The 21283-nt window shown below is 44.4% G+C and overlaps 2 protein-coding genes across 4 annotated transcripts; both read left to right on the forward strand.

The window, feature by feature from the left end:
- Positions 1–1343: 1343 nt before the first annotated feature.
- On the forward strand, positions 1344–13006 carry brd2a (bromodomain containing 2a). The gene is given in 13 exon segments (XM_040121154.1): positions 1344–3213; positions 6741–7047; positions 7413–7550; positions 7918–8059; positions 8254–8453; positions 8589–9131; positions 9483–9611; positions 9780–9971; positions 10134–10396; positions 10697–10759; positions 10761–10969; positions 11344–11472; positions 11802–13006. Coding segments are annotated over 13 exon segments (2475 nt in total). The 5' UTR covers positions 1344–3181; the 3' UTR covers positions 11930–13006.
- A 3258-nt stretch (positions 13007–16264) lies between these two features.
- On the forward strand, positions 16265–21094 carry hsd17b8 (hydroxysteroid (17-beta) dehydrogenase 8). Of its 3 annotated transcripts, XM_040122403.1 has the most exons (10): positions 16265–16447; positions 16646–16906; positions 18062–18264; positions 18401–18517; positions 19119–19214; positions 19501–19586; positions 19706–19790; positions 20209–20251; positions 20621–20695; positions 20907–21094. In XM_040122403.1, exons 2-10 carry the CDS (start codon positions 16735–16737, stop codon positions 20924–20926), a joined length of 897 nt encoding a protein of 298 aa, XP_039978337.1. In that variant the 5' UTR covers positions 16265–16447; positions 16646–16734; the 3' UTR covers positions 20927–21094. The 3 variants fall into 3 exon arrangements, with proteins under 3 accessions (XP_039978337.1, XP_039978336.1, XP_039978338.1); XM_040122402.1 differs by lacking the exon at positions 16265–16447 and having other exon boundaries at positions 16616–16906; XM_040122404.1 differs by lacking the exons at positions 16265–16447; positions 20209–20251 and having other exon boundaries at positions 16616–16906.
- The last annotated feature ends 189 nt before the right edge of the window (positions 21095–21283 follow it).

Here is a 21283-nt window from a genome sequence, read left to right on the forward strand (position 1 = left end):
TTATTTAAGAATGTGAGCATGATTTGATTCAAATATAAACAGTCTATGACAAATTTCTAATTGGAAACAGAAATAAAGCAATGAAGAATAAAACTTAAAATGACTGCATGGTGGGTGGCACAGTGGTACAGTGGTCACACTGTTGGCTCACAGCAAGGGTGGGGGTTTCCTGCGCGGGTTTCCTCCGGGCACTCCGGCCTCTTCACACAGTCCAAAGACAAGCAGGTTAATTGGCCACCCCTAATTGCCTGTAGATGTGAACGTGAGCGTGGCTGCTCGTTCGTCTCCATGGGTCAGCTCTGCGATAGACTGCCGACCTGCCCAGGGTGCACCCCGCCTCTCGCCCAGTGTCTGCTGGGAATGGCTCCGGCTCCCCGCAACCCCTCAGAGGGTAAGCGGTGTACTGTAGCTAAGGTATGGATGGATGACGGCGTAGTTTTAAAATTTCATTTGGCCAGGAGACCATTTTCATGGTCACCAGTAAACACGTCTCACTGCTGCTGCATCTTCTTCATGGCTGTTGTATGGTCATCCCAGTGACCCCCCCTCCCCCAATTATAAACAACTTTCTAAGAGTTATGTGCTTTGGTAGGGCAAGAAAAGTTTATTTTTATAGCACATTTCATGATAATACGAAATGCAAATATACGGAAGGAAAGTCTAAGGAATATTAATGGTTTTTTTAAATGCCAAGTGAGTTGGATGATAGATAGACAGTTAGATAGATGGTATTTCAAGAACATTTAAAACAAATGACTAAAATTATTCTGTTCTGGAGAGTGCTTTCATTTAATAGCACAAAAGCTGAGGCCTGTACGTTTATATCTCCTATTTCTTGACTTAATACTTGTCTATTTAATATTCCAGTAGTCGTCGTTTCGTCTGCAGCCCCATCCCCGTCCTTTCCGGGGAAATGCTGGCACCCCGCAGTATTCACACGGGGGGAAAAAAAAAAAAAAAAAAAAAAAAAACGCGAAACTGAACTGCTCTTGGATCAGCCTCCTGCACTCCCGGTGAAAGTGCAAGGCAATGCGTCTTCGTGACAGGGACGCATGCGCAAGCCTCGCGTTGCAATACAGACACAGAGATCGACAGAAATCGTCATCTGGAGAAAATAGCTATTCGTAACCATTCGGAGACAAACTGAGAAACATGAGCCGTGAAGGATTACGTCGATTACAAAGGATTACTATTATAATAGATGAAGTTTTAGAAAGGGCACAGTCAATAATACTAAAATCGTCTCCGTCACGTGGTCGAGCTTAACCAATCGGAGCGAGCCAAATGCAGCGGAAAGTATGCTCTTTGTTCGGATATTTTTCCAACTTTATCTCCAAATCTGGCACCGAGACGCGGTACAATCCACAGCAAGTGGATGCGGGTTGGACGTTTTCACGAGTCAGTACGCGCCGTGGACACGTTTTATTGTGTTATTTTGGTTTTGTTTTGTTTTTTGAGCAGTGCCACGTGTTCAAGTTTGATGAACAGTGCGTCCGGGCGTATTTCATCACATGACTCCCCTCCCCCACCCGGCGCAGGGAATGGGGGAAGAAGGCGGACATGTTGGAGGGAAATGTGTTGGTTAAAGAGTACCGAGGTGGAAGACAAGAAGATTATTTCAAGAAGGGTTTCGCTTTATTTTGGGATTTACCAGTCGACATTTGTGTTTAATTTAAATTCAAGGTTTTTCATGTCATACTTTGAAAATATTTATTTATTTTTCTTTTGGATATTTTTTTTTTTTTTGAACCGTAGTATGCTTTTTGGTTTTACAGCGATAAGTTGTCAAAACTTGGCTAGTTTAATATTCAATATTGCAACGATTTAGTGTTACTTCCATTGTTTATTTGAGTGACATTGTAGGGAATTTGTAACCTTGGTGTGGGGGATGGGCGCATGTGGTTAGGTAACCATTTTGTGCAGTTGTTGAATTGATGTGTTTCAGTCGTTTTTAAAGATAAGAATTCTTGTAAGGATTTATTCATTTGATATGTTTGATTTTTAAGAAAAAAAAATTAAATATAGTTTTGGTTTAATCACTGCTTTGCAAAGCCTCAAAGGTCAGGTATGCTATTTTTATTTTCAAACCCATATGAGATTAATTGCCTTTGTGATTCTCCTTAGCGTCAAATAGTGTCTTTTGCTCAGCTGATTGGGCAAAAGAAACCTTAAGTTTGATGAAATGTGGTCAGAGACCAGTGAGGGAAAACTGCTGTGTCATTCAGAGGAGAGTTGGTTCTTATGACCCAACTAGGTGTGGCCTTAATATTGTTGGTTGAAGTAAATGGAGCCTACAGCCTCGCCGTTTATTTTCAGCTAAAATTGTAAGCTTAAATCCATGTACTACTTGTTTGTGAGCCATGGAGGCCTTGTTTGACTTGCTGTTAACTGAAATTGCAGCCGTTTTCAGAAGCAGACGAGGCTCATCATTTCAGTTGTGTTTGTAATCGAAATATGTAGCTTTCTTTATATATTTCTTAATGTTTTACTTGACTTACTGTAAATAATTCGATTGTAATACTCGGTTTCACTGTACTTAAAGATGGCGGCGCTTCGCCTGTTCCTAAGGACAGAAATGCGGATATCTGGTAAGCAGAGTTCGTGGGGAGAGGCTCTTGGCTCTTGAGGGGTACGCGTGACCCGTTCGAGGAACCAATCGGCTTCTTGGTATTTACCCTGGAAGCCCGCGTTAAAACCGTATCGGCCAATCCCTGTCGTCGCTTTGCACACGTTGACGTAATGTAATGTGATGAGGAGGAGGGTGGCTTCGTTGGCCTTCCATTTTGTACAGGATAACAGGAGGAACCAGTTACAGGCAGCGTTTCTGTAATACTGTATAGACTGAGCCAATAGTATTGTGCAGTTTCCTTGATGGGCAGTTAAAACTTGCGAATAGGTTGGCCCGAGAGACTGTCGGGGAAGCACCGGCGTCGGGGGGTGTGGTGACTTTGACGGACATCACAAAACAGCCAATAGAAACACAGAGGGCGTGGACATTCTAAGGCAGTCCATCCAATAGGGCTAGCGGTTGGTCTATAAAAATACGGGTGTAGTCGCATCGTCGCCATTTCACCGAAGCAGATCCAGGAGGAGTTCGCCGTGGCGGGGATTGGAGAAAACTGACGAACAGAGACGGATCCTGGTTTGAGTCTAGCTAAAAACACAATCCGGATCCATCCTGATGGATATGGCTGTTAACCCGCCCCTTGACAGGTATCTACCAGTAAAGTTGACTCTCAGCTTTCCATCAGAGGGAAAATTTTAAACATTTCTCATTATTTTTTTTTTTTTTCAAAGTATCGTTGCTGGCAGCCTGTGTTTGCCGTATTACCAGTGGAAGAGAAATGGACACTGAATGTGCTACAGGAAGAAGTTTGTCTCGTCGTTAAAGGGATTAGAAGCGAAATTCATGTTGAGGAATTAAAATGTGTTTGTGGCTTGTAACAAGCTGCGACTGTTGATCGCACTATGCCGGCGCCATCTTCGGAGCGCCTCTGCCGTTGGCCGCTCTCTCCCGCTGCCTTGCAGTTGGTGCTAACATTTTTAGCATTAGCTTCTCAGACCCAAGCCGTCCTATGCATGAGAGTCGCTCGACCACTCTTTGCGACTCGAAATCGGCTTGCATTTTTTGTATATTAGTAGTTTCTGATCTAAACTGTCTGACAGTATGTACTTTAACTTTTGTTTAGTAACAATGACGGCTTAAATGACCATAGTGGTAAGTGACTTGAGATGTTTAAAACAAGTTAAGTTACACAGGCAGAGGAGCGCGGCCACACCGGTATTTCTGCGTGTTTCGCCGATTTGTTATTGTAGCCATGTGACGGTCAGGGGTTGTTGTGATTACCGGTAAAATGACACGCGATGGCTAAAGCAGCTAAAGTTGCCAGTTGCACCATCAAGGAATTATTTATAACTCTCTATGACTCTATGACAAGTTAAGTTGTCCATGACCAGAATTGCCAGTGTGAAAAATGTTACGGCGCCCGTGTGCGGTTGGGTTTACCATGTGTGCTGGGTGTTTCAGTCGGTTGCCTGGTTACAGCGCTCAATGTCACTCAACCCAAGCTTGGGCAGCAGCTTTCATTGCGGTAAAGGTTGTATTATTTATGGCTTAATTAATTTATATCTCACAGCAACTCAACTGTACTTCAGTATCAGTTTCTTTGTTTATGTTTTTCCTTGGGCACTTCATTTTACTCCCAATTTGTTCGATTTACAGCTAATATTAAAAGTTGTCTTTGTTTAGTGGTGTTAATGTTATGTACATGATACTTTTCCCTTTTAATAATAAAGTACACTAACTGCCAAATGTGTTTCCAAAAGTTGTATCATTCAAAACGGCTTGCTTTACCATAAACTAATAGACTATTTTACAATACATTTCTTGCCTATGGCTCTGTCTCCATACTACATATGTTAACCATAACTACAGTTTATGCAGTGACAGTTATATCATATCATATCATATATCATATATATCATATCTCTCTATATGGGCCAGTTTGCATGGGTGAAATCCGCAGTTCCCACATGCTCTAAAAATCTTGGGTATTATTCACAGCACGATGCCAACATCGCAATACACCATTTGTACAGGGGCCTACAAGGTCGCTTAAGAGGAAAGATTGTAATGTGCAGACAGTCCTATTTGGGTTTTTTAGATACAGACTTGCAAGGGGTCATGCAATATCTAACAAGGCAAACAAATGGACAACAGATGTTAAGTAGCTGTAGTGTTTTGATAGGAAATGGTTTTCAGCTGGATGACCCTAAATGCCCCCATTTGCCCTTGGAACAAGTCTTTTGCAGTTAAAGTGCCGATAGGCCAGCAGAAATGGTGAGTTTGTGCTGTTGACAACTACATTCACTGACCTCAAAATTAGCAGTGTTGTTTTTTTTTTTTTTCAAGTGATTTCTGATATACGTACTGTATGTAGTACACACATGCCACCAGCAGCTAGTAGCATCAGAGCAGTGGTGTTAAGATGGACAAGTAAACCGGAGCTCAGTGTTTAGCTTTACAAATTTTAGCATTGAGTGGCAATACTCCTCCTAGTAGTATAATACTAGGAAGTCTATATTAACAACTGTGTATATAAGTATAACACCAGTCTCAGTCTATTTTACTTTCTTGACTTGGTAGCTTTGGACTGTCACACTTGGCTGAATGCAGCTCTTGTGTAGTGGGAGTGTTGTTTGGTGTTTGCATCTGTGGACATGAAACCTGCACCGACAGGCACCAACAGAATAACACTAGATAGGACTGTTGGTGATTTTAAAAGGAACGGTAAGTCAGGTCAACCCTGTTTTTGCGAAGATAGTATTCTTAGATATTAAGAAAACCCTTTCCTTTCTGTTTAATAACTCTGAACTCCTTTTGTGAAGGACCGGGTAACCTTGTAGAGATGTTGGAAATATTTTTACTGATGGTGTTAAAACATGGCAAACCAACTGTAGGTGTTGGGAACTCCCTCTGCTTATCTAAATTATCTTAAGCACATTCTGTTTTTTTAAAGGCTAACAGCAGCCCCTGTCACATTCTGTATGGATGAGTCTTGCTTGGCCTGTGGAAGCTAACTTGTAACTCTACAAGTTGTAGTGGCCAACAAAGCCCTACCGATACTGATGAGACAGGTAGATATGTACACAGCAGGGTGTTAACTTTAAAATTCAGAGATCACTAGCATGGCAGAGTGGCTGGTAGAAAACAGGTTTAGTCTTAATTGTTCATTTCTGGGCATGTTATGGATATTTTGTTGGAAAACTCTAAAATAGTCCAGTCATTACTATAGCATGGCAGCAGAAACTCCACCCACAATCCTTTGGGAGAGCAGTTTTTCCTACAGGGAAATGAGGGTGGAGTTTCTGTCTGGGTAGTCGGTGAGATAGACCTAGGCAGGAGGAAGTGGTGGTCATGCCTGTTCTCCATGGACTGGGAGTGCTGATTTGGCAGGAGTACATTCCAAGTCAAACTAATGTATGCTTGCTGAGTAATGTATAAAACGCGTGACTGACTTTTGCTCGCCTTGTGAAAGGGATTAACACTCTGCTTGTGAGCAAGCGGTAGGGTAAGCAGGATTGAGTTTGATAGGATAAAAATGTAAGCCAACAAGAAAACTATTACATTACGATGACACAATAAGATAATTGGTTTTTATAGTCATCCTTGGATTTATGGGACAGATATTAGGAATAAAATGTTTCTGCTGTTGGGAAACAATAACCTTTTCAGTTCATTCAGATTGTAGGTCCAGATGTATTCCATTTGCAATGACAGGAGAAATGGATACCTTCTCAAAAAATAAATGTTTTGCCTGGTTAAAAAAAAAAATCAGGACTTCAGGACTTTCTGCATCACCTTGGTAGATGTTACTTTAAAAAAGTAATAACAAAAGTCATAAGGAATTATTGTCACGCTTTTTTTGGTTTATATGACAGTTATTTAAAAGGTATAATTATGGATGAATATTCTGTTGCAATTCCATCTCCATTGGTTTGCTGTAAATGCAGGCAATGTACCTCGTTCCATTAATTAGACTGGGTACATTTCATAATTAACAAATGGACAGAATAGTGTTTTTGCTGTTAATTTGATGATTATCTTTAGGTGAGGAGCAAACCTTGCTCAGCATGGGGGACTAGTAAATATCAATATTTTCTTAACACATGTCAGTCTTGGTATTATTGTAACGACTTGGCTCAAGAGCTCATTGGTTTTTCAACTGTGCTCCCTACAGCTCTCATGTCGGGGTTGAGATTGGTATAATGGGAGTCACACCGATGGACCAGGGTTCTGGCACAGCTGGAAAACGCATACGAAAACCCTCACTGCTCTATGAGGGCTTTGAGAGTCCTGGAATGCCCCCCCTCAGTCAGATGACCCCTTTGGGACCCCCACAACCCCCGGTGAAAGACCCCGCCCGACAGGGAAAGATGACCAACCAACTTCAGTTCCTACAGAAAGTCCTGCTCAAGTCTTTGTGGAGGCACCACTTTGCCTGGCCCTTCCATGAACCTGTAGACGCTGTCAAGCTCAACCTGCCTGTGAGTTTGAATGTTAAAAAATTCAACATTATCCACCTTCTGTCTGAAGGAGGGGCCATCCATTTTTCTAGAAACAACCTCACTCCTCAAAACGAAGTGCCCGAGTGTCAAGAAAGGTGTCCCACTGCCTAGGCTTAGAGGGAGAGACAAAATGTTATTTCAGACTTACAGGTTTTTACCTCAGAGTTGGTGTTGAACTAACGTTTTACTGGTGCTCTTACAAACATCCTCTAAAAACCTCTGATAATAAATACCCATCCCACTAGCCACAGGCTAACAGTTTTTAAATCTATTTGGTGGCCAATTAGACAGGTTATTCGTTAGCCCTTGATTCTTGACCTAAAAGTGTGTCTGTCTTCCTCCAGGACTATCATAAAATCATCAAAAATCCAATGGACATGGGCACTATTAAGAAGAGATTAGAAAATAACTACTACCGGAGTGCCAGTGAGTGCATGCAGGACTTCAACACCATGTTTACCAATTGCTACATTTATAACAAGGTAAGACTGAGTGTGCGTGAGCCTGAGACATCCTGGCAAGAAAATGTTTCATGCCAGCTGCTACTGGTAGCCTTGACATCTGGCAAAATGCTGCTTTTTGTTCACAAAACAGGCATTGTAAAATCTAAAATAAATCATTCCAGTATGAATCATTTGAAGCCAGTGACAGATGCTTTGCCTTTAACATGAACGGTTCAGATGCAAAATGTTGTGAAGCTGTCTTTTAAAACCATAAACAAGTACTAGGGAAACATGCCAATTTTATGCATTGCATAACTGTTTGTATAAAGGCGCTTTATTGACTTCTACTGCATAAAACTTAACCTTTTTACTATTAAACCCTTTTTTCAAATTTTCTCCTCTGCAGCCTACAGATGACATAGTGCTGATGGCCCAGTCTCTGGAGAAGGCATTTCTGCAGAAAGTGGCTCAGATGCCCCAGGAGGAGTTAGAGCTGCCTCCTCCCCCTCCACGGAGTAAACCAGGCAAACCTGGCAGAAAAAGCAGAGGTAATGCAGGTAAGCACTAGCTTCTAGTAGGCTACGACAAGTCCACAATCATCCTACATACAGTACATGCATATAACCTTTAAAAAATGCATACACCCATGTATGAGGACATATGAGTTTACTGAATATTTATTTATTTATTCTGAATCTGCCTCCACCCTGTTCTCCTGCTTTCCGCCTCCTCTTTCTCCCAGTCTCTGGAGGTGTGACAACAGCTCATCAGGTCCCAGCTGTCTCCCAGTCAGCATACTCACCTCCGACCCCGGAGACACCTGACTCCATCCTCTCTACCCCTCCACAGACCCTTGTGAGCAAGAGCTTGCCCCCTGTGCTTCCAACTGAACAAAGCATCCCTACCATTACAGGTCTGCCTCCCACACAGCCCACTGCTAAGGTAATGGTTACCTTTTGACATTTTGTATTTGTGTACACAAAATCTGACGGTATTTTGAATAAAATTCATGAAGACCACAGACTATACACCTTTCCCTGATCCACCCTCTCCTCCTACTCTTCTCTTCAATCACAGAAAAAAGGTGTGAAGAGGAAAGCAGACACAACCACCCCAACTACTGTAGCCATGCCAATCATGAGCACCATGGGCGTCAGTGGCATCAGCCTGGGGATGGGCGGTGGGCACAACTCGCCACTAACCCTGACTTCTCTCGGGGTGGACCACAACTCCAGTCTGGGGATAAACCAAGGCCTCAGCATCAGCCAGGGCATGGGAATGGGAATGGGACTTGGACTGGGGATGGGCATGGGCATGGGCATGGGCCGTGGAACAGTGATGATGGGTACCAAAGCAGCAGCGGGGAGCAGGAGAGGAGTGAGTGGACGACCCATCAAGCCTCCCAAAAAGGATTTACCGGACTCCATACTGCCACCTCCGGTGCGCCGCAGCAAGCTGAGCCCCCAGCTGCGCTACTGCAATGGCGTTCTGAAGGAGCTGCTGTCAAAGAAGCACGCAGCCTACGCCTGGCCCTTCTACAAGCCTGTCGATGCCACGTCACTTGGTCTTCACGACTACCATGACATCATCAAGCAGCCCATGGACCTCAGCACCATCAAGGTATTTGCTTTAGGAATACACACACAACTGTCAGCATTTGTCAGAACAAGGGAGCAAGGTGATATGTTTTCCAGTCCTGATGCAATAAATTGCGGTAAACGGTAGCAGGTGTAGAATGAAAACAGGGCAGCACTGACATGAGGGGAGGGCAGGGCAGCACCCCCTCCACCTTCTTTTAAGGTAAATATACCATATGAAGAATAAGTGCTTGCTAAAAGGTGTTCTACCTAGTTTTAATGTGCCAATTACTTTAAAAAATCCAGTTACACCAGGCAGTGGGGTAGATACGTTTGCTTTGTTTTTCCGAGATACAGCATTTGGCTAAAATTTCTTCTCTCTTATTGTCTTTAGCGGAAGATGGACAGCAGAGAGTATCGTGATGCCCAGCAGTTCTCTGCTGATGTTAGACTGATGTTCTCCAACTGCTACAAGTACAACCCCCCTGATCATGATGTGGTGGCCATGGCCAGAAAACTCCAGGTAGTGTACTAATTTCAGTAATATTATTTGTAATGATTGTGGTGTTTGCATAAGCACAGTTCAGTTCTCCTTGCGGTTTCTCCTCTTTCCCTCACTGTCCTCTGCCTCAAATCATCCGTTTTGCGGTTTTTAAACTGGTTCACTCACATACTGTTTCCTCCATTTTAGGATGTTTTTGAGTTTTGCTTTGCTAAGATGCCAGATGAGCCTCCAGCACCACCTAGCTCATCATCTTCCTCCTCCTCCTCTTCATCATCATCTGAGAGTGAGCTCAGCAGTGAAAGCGAGGAGAGTGAGAGCAGCCCCAGCTCTGACTCCGAGGAGGAGAGAGCAAATCGCCTGGCAGAACTACAGGAACAGGTTTGTACTTCATTTAATGCACACACGTCAGAGCAGGAAAGCAGAAATTCATAAAGATGTTCAAATACAAGTTTTTGTGGAACCAATATGATGTGCTAATTTCGCTATATCCTTTCCCGAGTATTCTGTTACGACATATCTGTCTGTCTGGCTCTCCTTCAGCTGAAAGCTGTGCACGAACAGCTCACTGCACTCTCCCAGGGCCCCATCGTCAAACCCAAGAAGAAGAAAGAGAAGAAAGACAAGAAAAAGAAGAAAAAGGTAGAAAAAGAGAAGCATCGGAGGATAGAGGAAGAGCTACCGCCTATTAGGCCAGCCAAGACCCCTAAAATAACGAAGGCTCCAAAAGCGAAGAGCAACCGAGGAGTAGGCTGTCCTGTAATTCCCATTAAGAAGACTCCGAGCAAGAAAAACAACAAGAGCAAGTGAGTACTGACAGCTATTGGACAAAATTAACACTGAAAGTATGTGGTGCATTCTGTATTTGCTTGAGCATATGGAAGATGCCCCGGAAACATTGCGAGATGTCCCGAAAGCGCCTCGCTCTAGCACAAATTCAGACAGAATGTAACAAGTTGAAAGAGTTGTGAATCAGCTTGCTCGCTACTTCGAATGACCGTGCTCTGATGTTTTGTGCCAGCACTTTGTGGGTTTGGATAGACCATCCCTCAGTTTTCTTTTAACAGTCTCTTCCCTCCATCTCCTTCTCTCCTTACTTCAATCAGAGCCAAAAAGGGCAGCATGATGTTTAACATGCCTCAGCCAGTCCACGAGCCCATAGTGAGTCATGAAGCGTCAGCTCAGCCTGGACATCAACAAGCTACCCGGCGAGAAGCTGGGCCGCGTTGTTTACATCATACAGTCCCGCGAGCCCTCTCTCCGAGACACCAACCCTGAGGAGATTGAGATAGACTTTGAGACGCTGAAGCCATCAACGCTGCGGGAGCTGGAGAGATACGTCATGACGTGTTTAAGGAAGAAACCTCGAAAGCCATATGGTTAGTAGAACGACGGGTCACGTTCATGAAATTATCAGGTTTTTTTGTTTTTCTGCCCATAATCATACATGTTGTTGTTTTTTTTAAATTAAAATTTTTGCATTATCACTTGGGCCTGTTCTTGCCCACTGTTTTGTTTTTAAAAAATGCAAAAAGATCAGTGTAAAATACAGATACTTTTAATAATTCTTGGGGAAAAAATGGAACACACAAACACAAATTTCAAGCCTTAGTGGTGTTGGGGCCTTTTTAACTACGTATAACACAACAGCTGAGCAGTAGCCTTGAAGTATTCCCAATAAAACATCAGCTATGAAAATGTAGTACAAGTGCCCTCATCTTATTGATACTGTTACTTGTCTGTCTGCATTTAGCAAGTAAAAAGAACAGCGCTGGCAAGTCCCGGGAAGAACTCGCTCTGGAGAAACAAATGGAGCTGGAGAGAAGGCTGATGGACGTCAGTGGCCAGCTCAACTCTGGAAAGAAGCCTCCGAAGACCAAACGTAAGTCCTCCATACAGCGCTCTCACAGAGTACAGTGGTAAAGGTAAAAATCATCTGGTATTAACCGTAAGTGTCCAAATGTTCAAAAAAAAAGATGAAAGATGACGGTCATGTCAGAAATTGATACACGCTGTGAGTGGCTGGCAGAAGAAATATTTTCAGCAGTTTTGCAAGGGAAGTGCAGCATCTTTCTGTTGTAGGGATTATTAAAAGATGGAATTTTTAAGTTGTCTAAAAATGTCTTCCGTATCTAATGTATGTTTGATTATTCTAGCTAAGTACGAATATGGCCCACATGGTCTTGATTGTGTGTTTTATCTTTTCTCCAGCAGAGAAACCTGCAACCGAGACCCACACCCAGCCTTCACGTCTCAGCGCCAGTAGCTCCTCCTCAGACTCTTCTTCATCATCCTCTTCTTCCTCATCCTCAGACACAAGCGACTCAGACTCTGGCTGAGAAGCGGAGGGTTCCAATGTGAAAGGGTCACGTGAAGGACCCTGGGTGTTTCGCTTCCCACTCAGTGGACTGAACTGTAGTAGAGCTACTGAAGACGGAGCCGCAGGGCGGATCAGACCAGACCAGCACTAGGCAGAACTGGTCCTACTCAACAAGTGTCAAGCCGAGAAAGAGAGAGACGGGGCTTTCCCTTCGCTCAGCTCATTCATCCAGTCTTGGACGCAGGAAACTTGAGGATGGATGAATGGATGGATCATAGGAGACTCATTCTAAAGTCCTGCCATTCTCTGGAGAACTGGCCTTGTTGTGCAGAACGAGGGATGCTCCATCTCCCGCAAATAAAGGGGAAGAGCAACGCATGCGTCGGAGGGATAAGGGTGCTAGAGCCAGAATCTGTCTTACTTCTGGAGATAATTTCCCTTCTTACCGTGCTCCCTGTCTTTATGCTGTATAGATAAAGTGTACAGTTATATAAATATCTATTTTTCTTTTATAAAGAAGCATTTTATGAAGCTAATTTATTCCCTCATTCTGGGAAAGATGTACTGGTGTGGGCGGAGGTGTGTTTTTTTTTGAGTGACAAAGAGGGGAAACGTGTGTGTGTGGGTGTGTGTGTGTGTGTGTGAATGCGCGTCTGTATGAATGTATCACGTATGTGTTTGCATGCACAGGAGTGTGTGCGTGATCCGGCACCACAAGTGCAGCCTTGTAAAGTCCCTCATAGTTTTGACGCAGGCGTTGAAAATCAGTCTGCACGCAGAAGCACCTTGGTTCAGTAGAATACAGAATGCATGCAATACAGAGGAGCTGAAAAACACCTGCATACTTATGTACTAGTTTACCGCATCCTTGTGTACTCATGTACTTGTTTGAAAGGGTTGGCCACTGTACAGAAACGTGACATAGTTGCACATCAGTTTATCCGTAAATATTTCTGTTCCCATGTTGGCTGTCTTTTTTTTTTCATCCCTTTCCATTTCAATTTCTCTGTAAATGTGTTGCTTTTTTTTCTTCTTGTGACCAATCTGCTAATAAATTGTGAGGACATGTCTTGTTCACTCACCCGTGCCCAAATAACAACTTGGTTCTTCTGATTTCTTCTGGAGTTCAGGTCTGTTGGACTTAAGTCACAAAACATTTGAGTAGAATTCAGTATTTCAAGTTGCAAGAAAAAAAAATTGACTTTTTTGTTACGTTTGATATTTTAGGTGAGGCATTTTGACTCGATTTCCCATGGGCCATCACTTCTTAACACCGTGGTGTCACAAACGTAAAACTGCTTTGTCTTTAAAAATTTGGCCTTTGAGATCTACGGCAGCTGAAAGTTTAGTTTTCTGTATTAACTGAGTTTTGTTAAAGAGTAAGTTTACTTATTTGTGTGACTGAAAACATTAGTAATACCAGGCTGGGAAGTTCTTACCGGCAACTTCAGGTTGTGGGTGGTGAAATTTTACCTTCTGCAGCCACTTTGGCAAAAGTAAACGAGTCTTTTTCAGAAAAACAATGGGCTGGTAGAAACATGAAAGTGGTTTATTTTATTTTATTTTATTTTTTGAGTTCTGGGATCCAGTAGACAAAAAAGATGGTTTAATGTTGTTAGTAATAATGATGCACTGTTCGTTTTGGTGGTACTACTAAACAAATTGTGATTTAGGTAAGGTGTGTATCAGTTTGTTTTTTTTCCTTTTAAGAACTATGGCTTGAGATTGGATTATTGTATGTTTGAAACTGACTATTTATTTAGGAGGAATTTTGAATGGAGATACTTTTTTTCCTAATTCTGAAAGTAATCAAAAGCTTTTAAGTCGCAGTCTGCTCTATGAAATATGCACAGATTAACTGTCAAGATTGTAGAAGTGTACATATTTTACAGTCTCGATCTTTGAGCATGTTTTTGTTTTTCCTTCAATAACTTAGTCAAGATATTTCTTTAGGTTACAAACTAAATACAAAATACTCCAGTTGTCAGTCTTACTTTTCTGAAGTTTGTCAGAAAAGCTAAATGCCTCTGTACTTGATTCCATCGTTTTATCTGAACATTTGTACATAAATAAACTGAGACATGTTCATCTTTACTGTCGCCGTGGGGACATTTTCTTTGCAGTCCATGTGATTTTAGGTTCTGCGGAGTCCAGGTCCAAGAGGGAGGCTGTTTTTTACACGACCTGAGGCGAGAGCGCCGATGGGTTAAATGTACAGGCTACTGTTCCAGGGGACGGTAGGACAAAGTGGTCGTCTTTTCTCTTATTTTATTTTTAGAGATATTAAACTCCGCAACTGGCGGTGACCGGCTTTTTTTTTCTTTCTCTGCTGTAAATGACCGTAAGTTGACTTGAGACCTCAAAAAAATGTAAAAAGCCGTAAAACGCTGTATTCAGTCACACGTGGCTTCTTTTTTGTTGTCGCCCGAGATTTTTTGAAATGGCTGATGCATTAGAAGCAAACGCTGCAAAATGACGGGATGTGGCCATTGGAAAAGAAAACGCGCCAAATGCGCCCGGTAACTTGGTTCATTTGTCCAATGCGCCTCGGAACTCGGCTTCTGCTGAGAGCGCACAAGCTGGTTCTGGGAAGCCTGTCAACAGGGGTGAAATATAGATTTACTGCTGGATGAGCTCCACGCCCGTAACTTGCGACTGCCTTTACCTGCCGCGTTTGTGTTTGCCTTTTGATTTGGGTTTCTGTCTTGGAACGGGACCGACGAAGCTTACTCTCAGGTTTATCCTAATACGTTCCGGCCGTTTCTTGGAAAAGGAAAAAAAACGCACCAAAAATCCCCCGTCTACGCTTTGTCCCCGCTGATCTGCATCCCGTCTCACGGCGGGTCTCAGATCGGGTCCTGGAGACGCGTTGGATCGCCATGGGAGCAAAATAACAAACAAACAAGATGTAAAAACCCGGATCTGTCCGGGACGAGGGACGTACCAGCCGCTCTTTTATAATCTATTTTTTCAACCTGAAGGTGTGATGCGGTGCAGCAGCTCATGGCGAGGGGGCCTGTACTTCTCATTTAGACGGACTCTTCTCTTCTACTTGCATTTAAACTACGGATTGCATGGGTGTGGCAATGCTGCTCACCGGTGGAAGACGTGGAGGCATCGACTGGAAGTCGCTCTGCACTTGTTAATATAAATTCAGACGTGTGTGCAGGTACTGTGTGTGTGTGTGAAGTGTCATAAAGGTGAACACGAAGCTTTCCTTTCTCGATTTCTTTCAGCTGTGCTGCGAGGTTTTGTGCCACATAGATATGCAAGTGTACTATACATTGTTCAAACACAAGACTTTGACATTTTCAGCATTTTTCAGTTTGTAGTTTTATTTGTATTCCAGCAGAGGTTATGTGGACCAGTCGGTCTTTACCAAGCGACGGGATCGGATCTCGGCAACAGGACAACAGAGCTAAGTCGCGGCAGAAAACGCACAAGAGTTCACCCGCTGGGGTTTTCAAGCCCACCGCGTTACCGCCAAGCCGAGAAGAAGAAGAAGAAAAGTTCAATTTGCAGTGTTTATATTCTTAAATTATAGCCACCGGTTGAAATAGAAAAGGAGAACAGAAGCTAGATGAAACCAATCCCAATGAAGAGATCAAAACCATAACACATACGGCACTGTGCCAAAATAAATAAGTAAAGTGAACATGCTTTCAAAAATAATACCATGAGTAGTTTTTACTTATGAGTAACTTCACCTAAACAAACAAACAAAAACCAAACTGAATTAAATAAACTTTGGCGTGACCCTTCTTTACCTTAGTTATTTACGATGTTCTTTATGGTTCTGGCTGCATGTTCGACGTCCCGCCGCAGAATGAATTTGACCCCCTGATGGTGTTGAATGATGATTACGAGTCCAAAGTGCCTAATTTATTTGCTTATTTATTTTTGTACAGTATTGTGTATAACAAAAAACAAACTTATCGTGATGATACATTTCACTATGAAATAAGATGTGCAACTATAATAAAAAGCCTCATGTATTAGATGGATACATAGTACAAGAGCTTTGGTTTTTTTTTGTTTTTTTAGCTAATTATTGCCTTTAACGTTTACTTTTGTCATCAGACTCAGTCTTCCCATTTAGATCGACTAGTTAACTAAACTAGTTCAGTTCGCAAACATTACAATCATGACTCATCAATACTTGCAGGATGAATAAAGTATTTCTTTAGTGTCTCAAAACTAATTCTTTAGCCAATTTCAGCCGTAATCCAGAACGTGTTCACCGGATGACACATTCGAGCCTGTCCAGTGCATAGTTTTATTTTGAAAGCGTTCACCGGAAGCAATTGCGATGTCGATCTCGCCGCCCCCCGGCGGCGGAAGCGCGTTACTACACTAGCGGCCCCTGTAGACGCGAACGTCCCTTGTCGCGGCACCGTGTGAATTTTGCGGCGATTTATCGTGAGTTTTTTTGCACTTTTACCCTGAGAAGAAAATCCGTGGATGAGCGCCCAACACCTGAAAGTTAGGAATGAGAAAAAACAATTATCTTCGGGACACAGAAAAAAAAGAGTGCGAGGTTTGTGAGTTGTTGTCTCCATTTAATTTGAACGAAGTCTACATTAGTGTATTTATAGTGGGCGGGCGTTTCGCTGCCCTCTAGTGGCCGCAACGAGCAGCTACACTTCCTTTCCGGCGAATGCTTTCAAAATAAAAGACAGCCCTGAGATCACGCTGTGTGTTGAGACTGCAGCTCTCTCTCTCTCTCTCTCTCCAGATAACGCGAGAGGGATCAAACTGGGCCTAGTCTGAGACTTGACCAGCTCCAGAATTTAGCGGCCAACGGCTGGAGACTTGTAACTTTTGATGACACGGTTTTCGGTGACCAAACTGAGCTGTGATGTTACACACGTAGGATCCGCGGTGTTTGGGCTCCACCCAGTGGACAAACCGAAAACCACAACAACACGGGAGAAAGCCGTCATGGCGGCGGCCGTCACGAGCACAAGGCTTGCGTCAAGGTTGACGCTGGTCACTGGTAAGTTTCTATCGTATGGGACTAAATATGGAAAAGCTTTCTTTTTAAACGACGTTGTTATTTACGTCGTGCTTTCGGCGTCAGTTTCCCCCCCATTTAAACTAGTGACGGCGACACGAAGCTTCGTCAAGCACCGAACCATCGCTGCGAAGTGGTTCGAGAAGAGGGGAAAAAAAAAAAGGTTCATTTCTTGATGCTCCAGGCGCGGATAAATGAATTTTCCGTCCTTCCCGGTGCTTCAGTGGCTCCTCGAGCCGCCCGACGTTGGTCCAGGCGAGGTGTTGCCGTGACCGTTCGACGGCGATGTCCAAGGGGACATGAGTCCACAGACCGTTACCGGAGAAGCGAACGATGCCGTGGGGTGAATGCAGTGATGAAGGAACGAAAACGCCAAGCTAAGAACCAAAACACATACCAAGTAAATAGAATGGGACGCTCTGGGGGGAAAAAAAAATAAACTTAAATAATCCATAATAATAGATCACCTTTCTGTCCTGACCTTTCACAGTCTCACGTCGCTCCGTGCTTAAAACTGCCCCCAGAAGCGGGTCACGTGGTGCAGGCTGGACGCACGGCTTCACACGTCATCAGTAACCGTCGCACGTCGCGCCGACACGGAAACGCCCGGCCGCACTCGACCCCTGTGACCTAAATAGCAAGTCGGCACCACCGGTCCCCTTCGTCTAGAGGCGGATGCTGTTGGGGCTGTGAAACCTCCGCTCACTTGAGTTTTGGTTTCCTGGGGGTTCAGTTTGCAGGGAGGCAGGGTAACGACGCGGACGCAGCAAAAAATGACCAGTGTGGTCAAGAAAACCCCCAGAAAACCCCCAGAAAACCCCCCAAAACGACACACGTCGGCTAAATCCGGGGATATGAAGCAAATAGATGTGTTCCAGTGCACGTTTGTTGCACATGGAGGCCCGTTCCTCTGTGTGTTCCTCTCTAACAAACAGGACTCAGGAGACTCACCTGAGCTACAGGTATTCTGGTTTTACTAGTTGCCACCCGCCAGCGCGGCGTCCTCCCCCTGAAGCCATTGATTCCTCATAAATTCACGAGACGAGCTGCAGTGTTTCGCTCGGCATCCTCTCCTCTCTGCTCCGGTGACAGCTCTGACTTTTTGCCCCCCCCCCTCGTCTTTCTCTTCCTGCCCAGGGGGAGGCAGCGGGATCGGACGGGCGGTGTGCCGGCGCTTGGCCTCTGAGGGCGCGTCCGTGGTGGTCGCTGACATCAGTGAGGAGTCGGCCAACGAGACGCTGGAGAGCCTGCGGAGCGACCTCAGAGGGCAGGGTCACACGGCGGCCGTGGTGGACGTGTCGTCGAGGGAGAGTGTAACGAGGCTGATCACAAGTATCCAGGTGTGTGTGTGTGTGTTACAGTGTGTTTCCATTAAACTCACAATCAGCAACGTTTTCAGCGAAGAACCTACTGTTTGCGCATTTTCCTCTTCCTTCTTCTCTGGTAACGGTCAATCTCCTCCTCCTCGCTCCGCAGGTCCATTACTTCCAGCCTCCCTCGGTGTGCGTGAACGCGGCGGGCATCACCCAGGACGGCCTCCTGCTCAACATGACGGAGGAACAGTTTGACAGGGTCATCCAGGTCAACCTGAAGGTACGCGGCCGCGTCCCTCCGCTCTCGGTGACTAGAGGACGGGAACAGGCTGCGGTGACGCCTGTCCTCGACGCACACTTTTTGGACAAAAACCCTACGTCCAAAATGTTGCTAACAACAAAACACCGTGAGAGACTCGAGTCTGGTTTTTTTTTATTCACCGGTTTTCTTGCTGGAAATGAAATTCCCATATAATCGTAGTAAATCTGTTTTTGGATTGTGAGAGGCGTTGGGTTCGTTCTGTAGAGAGGTCAGAGAATATAGAGAAATGTCTCAACTGTGCCGAAGCAGCAGCTGTTTTATTTTTTATTTTTTATTTCTGTGTAAATCCTCCTTTATCTTTTCTGTTAGCTGTTGATTTCTGACCGTTTCCCTCCAAAGCAAACCAGACTGCAGCCGAATTTTCTGACCGTTTTTTCCACTTTAAACCGCTCACAAACTAAAAGTCACACCCGCTTAGAGATGAACTGTTCCTTGTACGTTACGTCGGTGACGGTCCTGCTCGGTCCTGTGAAACGCCAAAAAGATCGCACCGCGTGTTGAACGAGAGAACAGACCGACGCAACCCATTCACTCGTCTTTCCTCCCGTGTCGCTCCCAGGGTTCGTTCTTGGTCACGCAGGCTGTCGCCCAGGCTCTGGTGGCCTGTGGAGCACGCAAAGGATCCATTGTTACCGTGGGCAGCATCGTGGGAAAGGTGAGATTCCAGCAGGCCTGGCGGCCATATCCACACTTTCTCACATTTTCAACATTAAGCTGAAGCTTATTAGCTTTTGTGCAAAGAGGCCAAACAATAAGCGTGACAGTTGGATTGTTGCCAGCTGTTAAGGGTTAAAGTCTCCGGTGTTCTCAGCCACGAATTTCAGGACCCGGTAAAGGGGTTGTCCGGTCGTCTTTGAAAGCATCTGGCGGATTTGAACTCGGGGCTGTTAACGTGTGATGCGGCACCTGATGCACTGCATGCTTGTGGTCTGCCTCCGTAGGTGGGAAACATGGGACAGGCAAACTACACCTCCTCTAAAGCCGGAGTGGAGGGTTTAACCAGAACCGCTGCCAAGGAGCTCAGCAGGTGAGAGGAGTGGGACGACCCAGCAACACGCCGGGACGCTCAGAGCTGGTCGAAATCCCTCCGACAGGAACAACAAGCGGATCCCCCCCGTTATCTGCTTTTCCTTCTCCTGTCCCCAGGTTCGGGATTCGGTGTAACTGTGTGCTGCCAGGATTCATATCGACTCCGATGACGGATGAGGTACCAGAGAAGATTATTGCCAAGGTACAGCACACGCCCCGGTTCAGACAGACTCAGTAACGCTTCATCTACCAGGAGAAAAGTCAGGCGTCGGGTCTGAGCTGCTGTAGGATCAAACTTGAAGTTTGTAGTTGACGTAGTTTTTAATGATATTATAACCACTGAATGCTACGCCGTTTATAAAATTATAAATATGTTTTGCTGTAAATGCATTTTTGATTGCATTTAAATAAAGTTCGAGCTGTACCAAACGCAAATCATTATCTAAGCCTAAGAAGGCAACATATGGATACGAATTGAAGTCAAAATAAAATGCAACATTACGTTTCTTTTTTTACATGCTTCAACACGCTAAGCACTTGCTCAACAAACCGGTTTAAGCTGTCAAACTACCTTCATCTCCATCGTATCTCTGTTCCCCCTTATGTTTTGTGTGTTTCAGATGAAGTCCTTGGTGCCCATGGGAAGGCTGGGCGAGCCCGCCGGTCAGCTGAGACGCATGTTTAGCATGACCGATTTTGTTTTCCCCGCAAACCTCTACTCTCAACACTAGAATCTAAAACTTCAGCCTTTAACGTGGGGATTTTGGATTTCTCATTGCACTTGCTGCAGAAATTAATTTAAAAAAAAATTAATTAATTAAAAAATTAATTAAAAAACCCCCAACTCCCTCCTCTTTTGATTACGTCTCCACCCCTTTGATCCTCCTCGTCCTCCTTCGGTTTCGCCCTAGACGGGTTACTAAGGGATATGGATTCTACCTGGTCTGTACGTTTTGACATGCACAGTTTCTGTGACTTCCATCACACGGTTGACCTGTCCTTCTTTTTGTCCCTCTGGCCGTCCTCCCCCAGAGGTCGCCGACGTCTGTGCCTTCCTAGCTTCAGATGACTCTCGGTACATCACGGGAGCCAGCGTCGAGGTGACAGGTACAGCGCGATTCATGTCTGTAGAAACACGCTTTCGTGTTCCGTTTCTTTTTGATGAGGAAACGATACGAGGTGTGTAAGAGATACGCTGATTTTAAAAGCGGCAAGTGCCCGTCAGATAAAACTTTAGCAACAAATATGACAAATCGTAATCTCACACTTTAAAGGTTTAAGTGGTGAAACTCAACTTGTGTGTCTCTTTCTTTGTCAGGTGGACTTTTCATGGGCTAAATTGAAGTGTCCGTCAAGCTGACGAAGACCAATGGGAGGCCAGTTCGTTCACAATTAATTTAATTGTGGAAGGGATTCTTCTTTTTGGGTTTTTATAAATCTGGCTGTGAACAGCTACTATGCAGTGTAAAGACCCGATTTGTGCCAATAAATACCTCTGTACAGGAAGTGGTGGTGTGCTTTTAATTCTGAATCTATAAAGACTCTTATTTGTTCCTTTATTCCTCAAGGATGACCTCCTTTGTTCTTTCGTAACTCCCTCTTAAGTTGTTTGGAGGGGAAGCGGGGACTCGAACCCGCCACCCCAGATCTCCGGACACTTTCTCAGAGGTTCATTCCGCCGACGCTGCCACAACG

This window comes from Xiphias gladius, chromosome 24 (genome assembly GCF_016859285.1).
Source record: "Xiphias gladius isolate SHS-SW01 ecotype Sanya breed wild chromosome 24, ASM1685928v1, whole genome shotgun sequence".
NCBI classification, from domain to species: Eukaryota; Metazoa; Chordata; class Actinopteri; order Istiophoriformes; family Xiphiidae; genus Xiphias; species Xiphias gladius.

Coding starts and splice junctions, on each gene's coding strand:
- hsd17b8 (XM_040122403.1), top strand. CDS start 16,735: ATGACACGGTTTTCGGTGACCAAACTGAGCTGTGATGTTACACACGTA. Junction 16,907..18,061: donor AAGGTTGACGCTGGTCACTG/GTAAGTTTCTAT, acceptor CTTCCTGCCCAG/GGGGAGGCAGCGGGATCGGA. Junction 20,252..20,620: donor AAGGCTGGGCGAGCCCGCCG/GTCAGCTGAGAC, acceptor GTCCTCCCCCAG/AGGTCGCCGACGTCTGTGCC.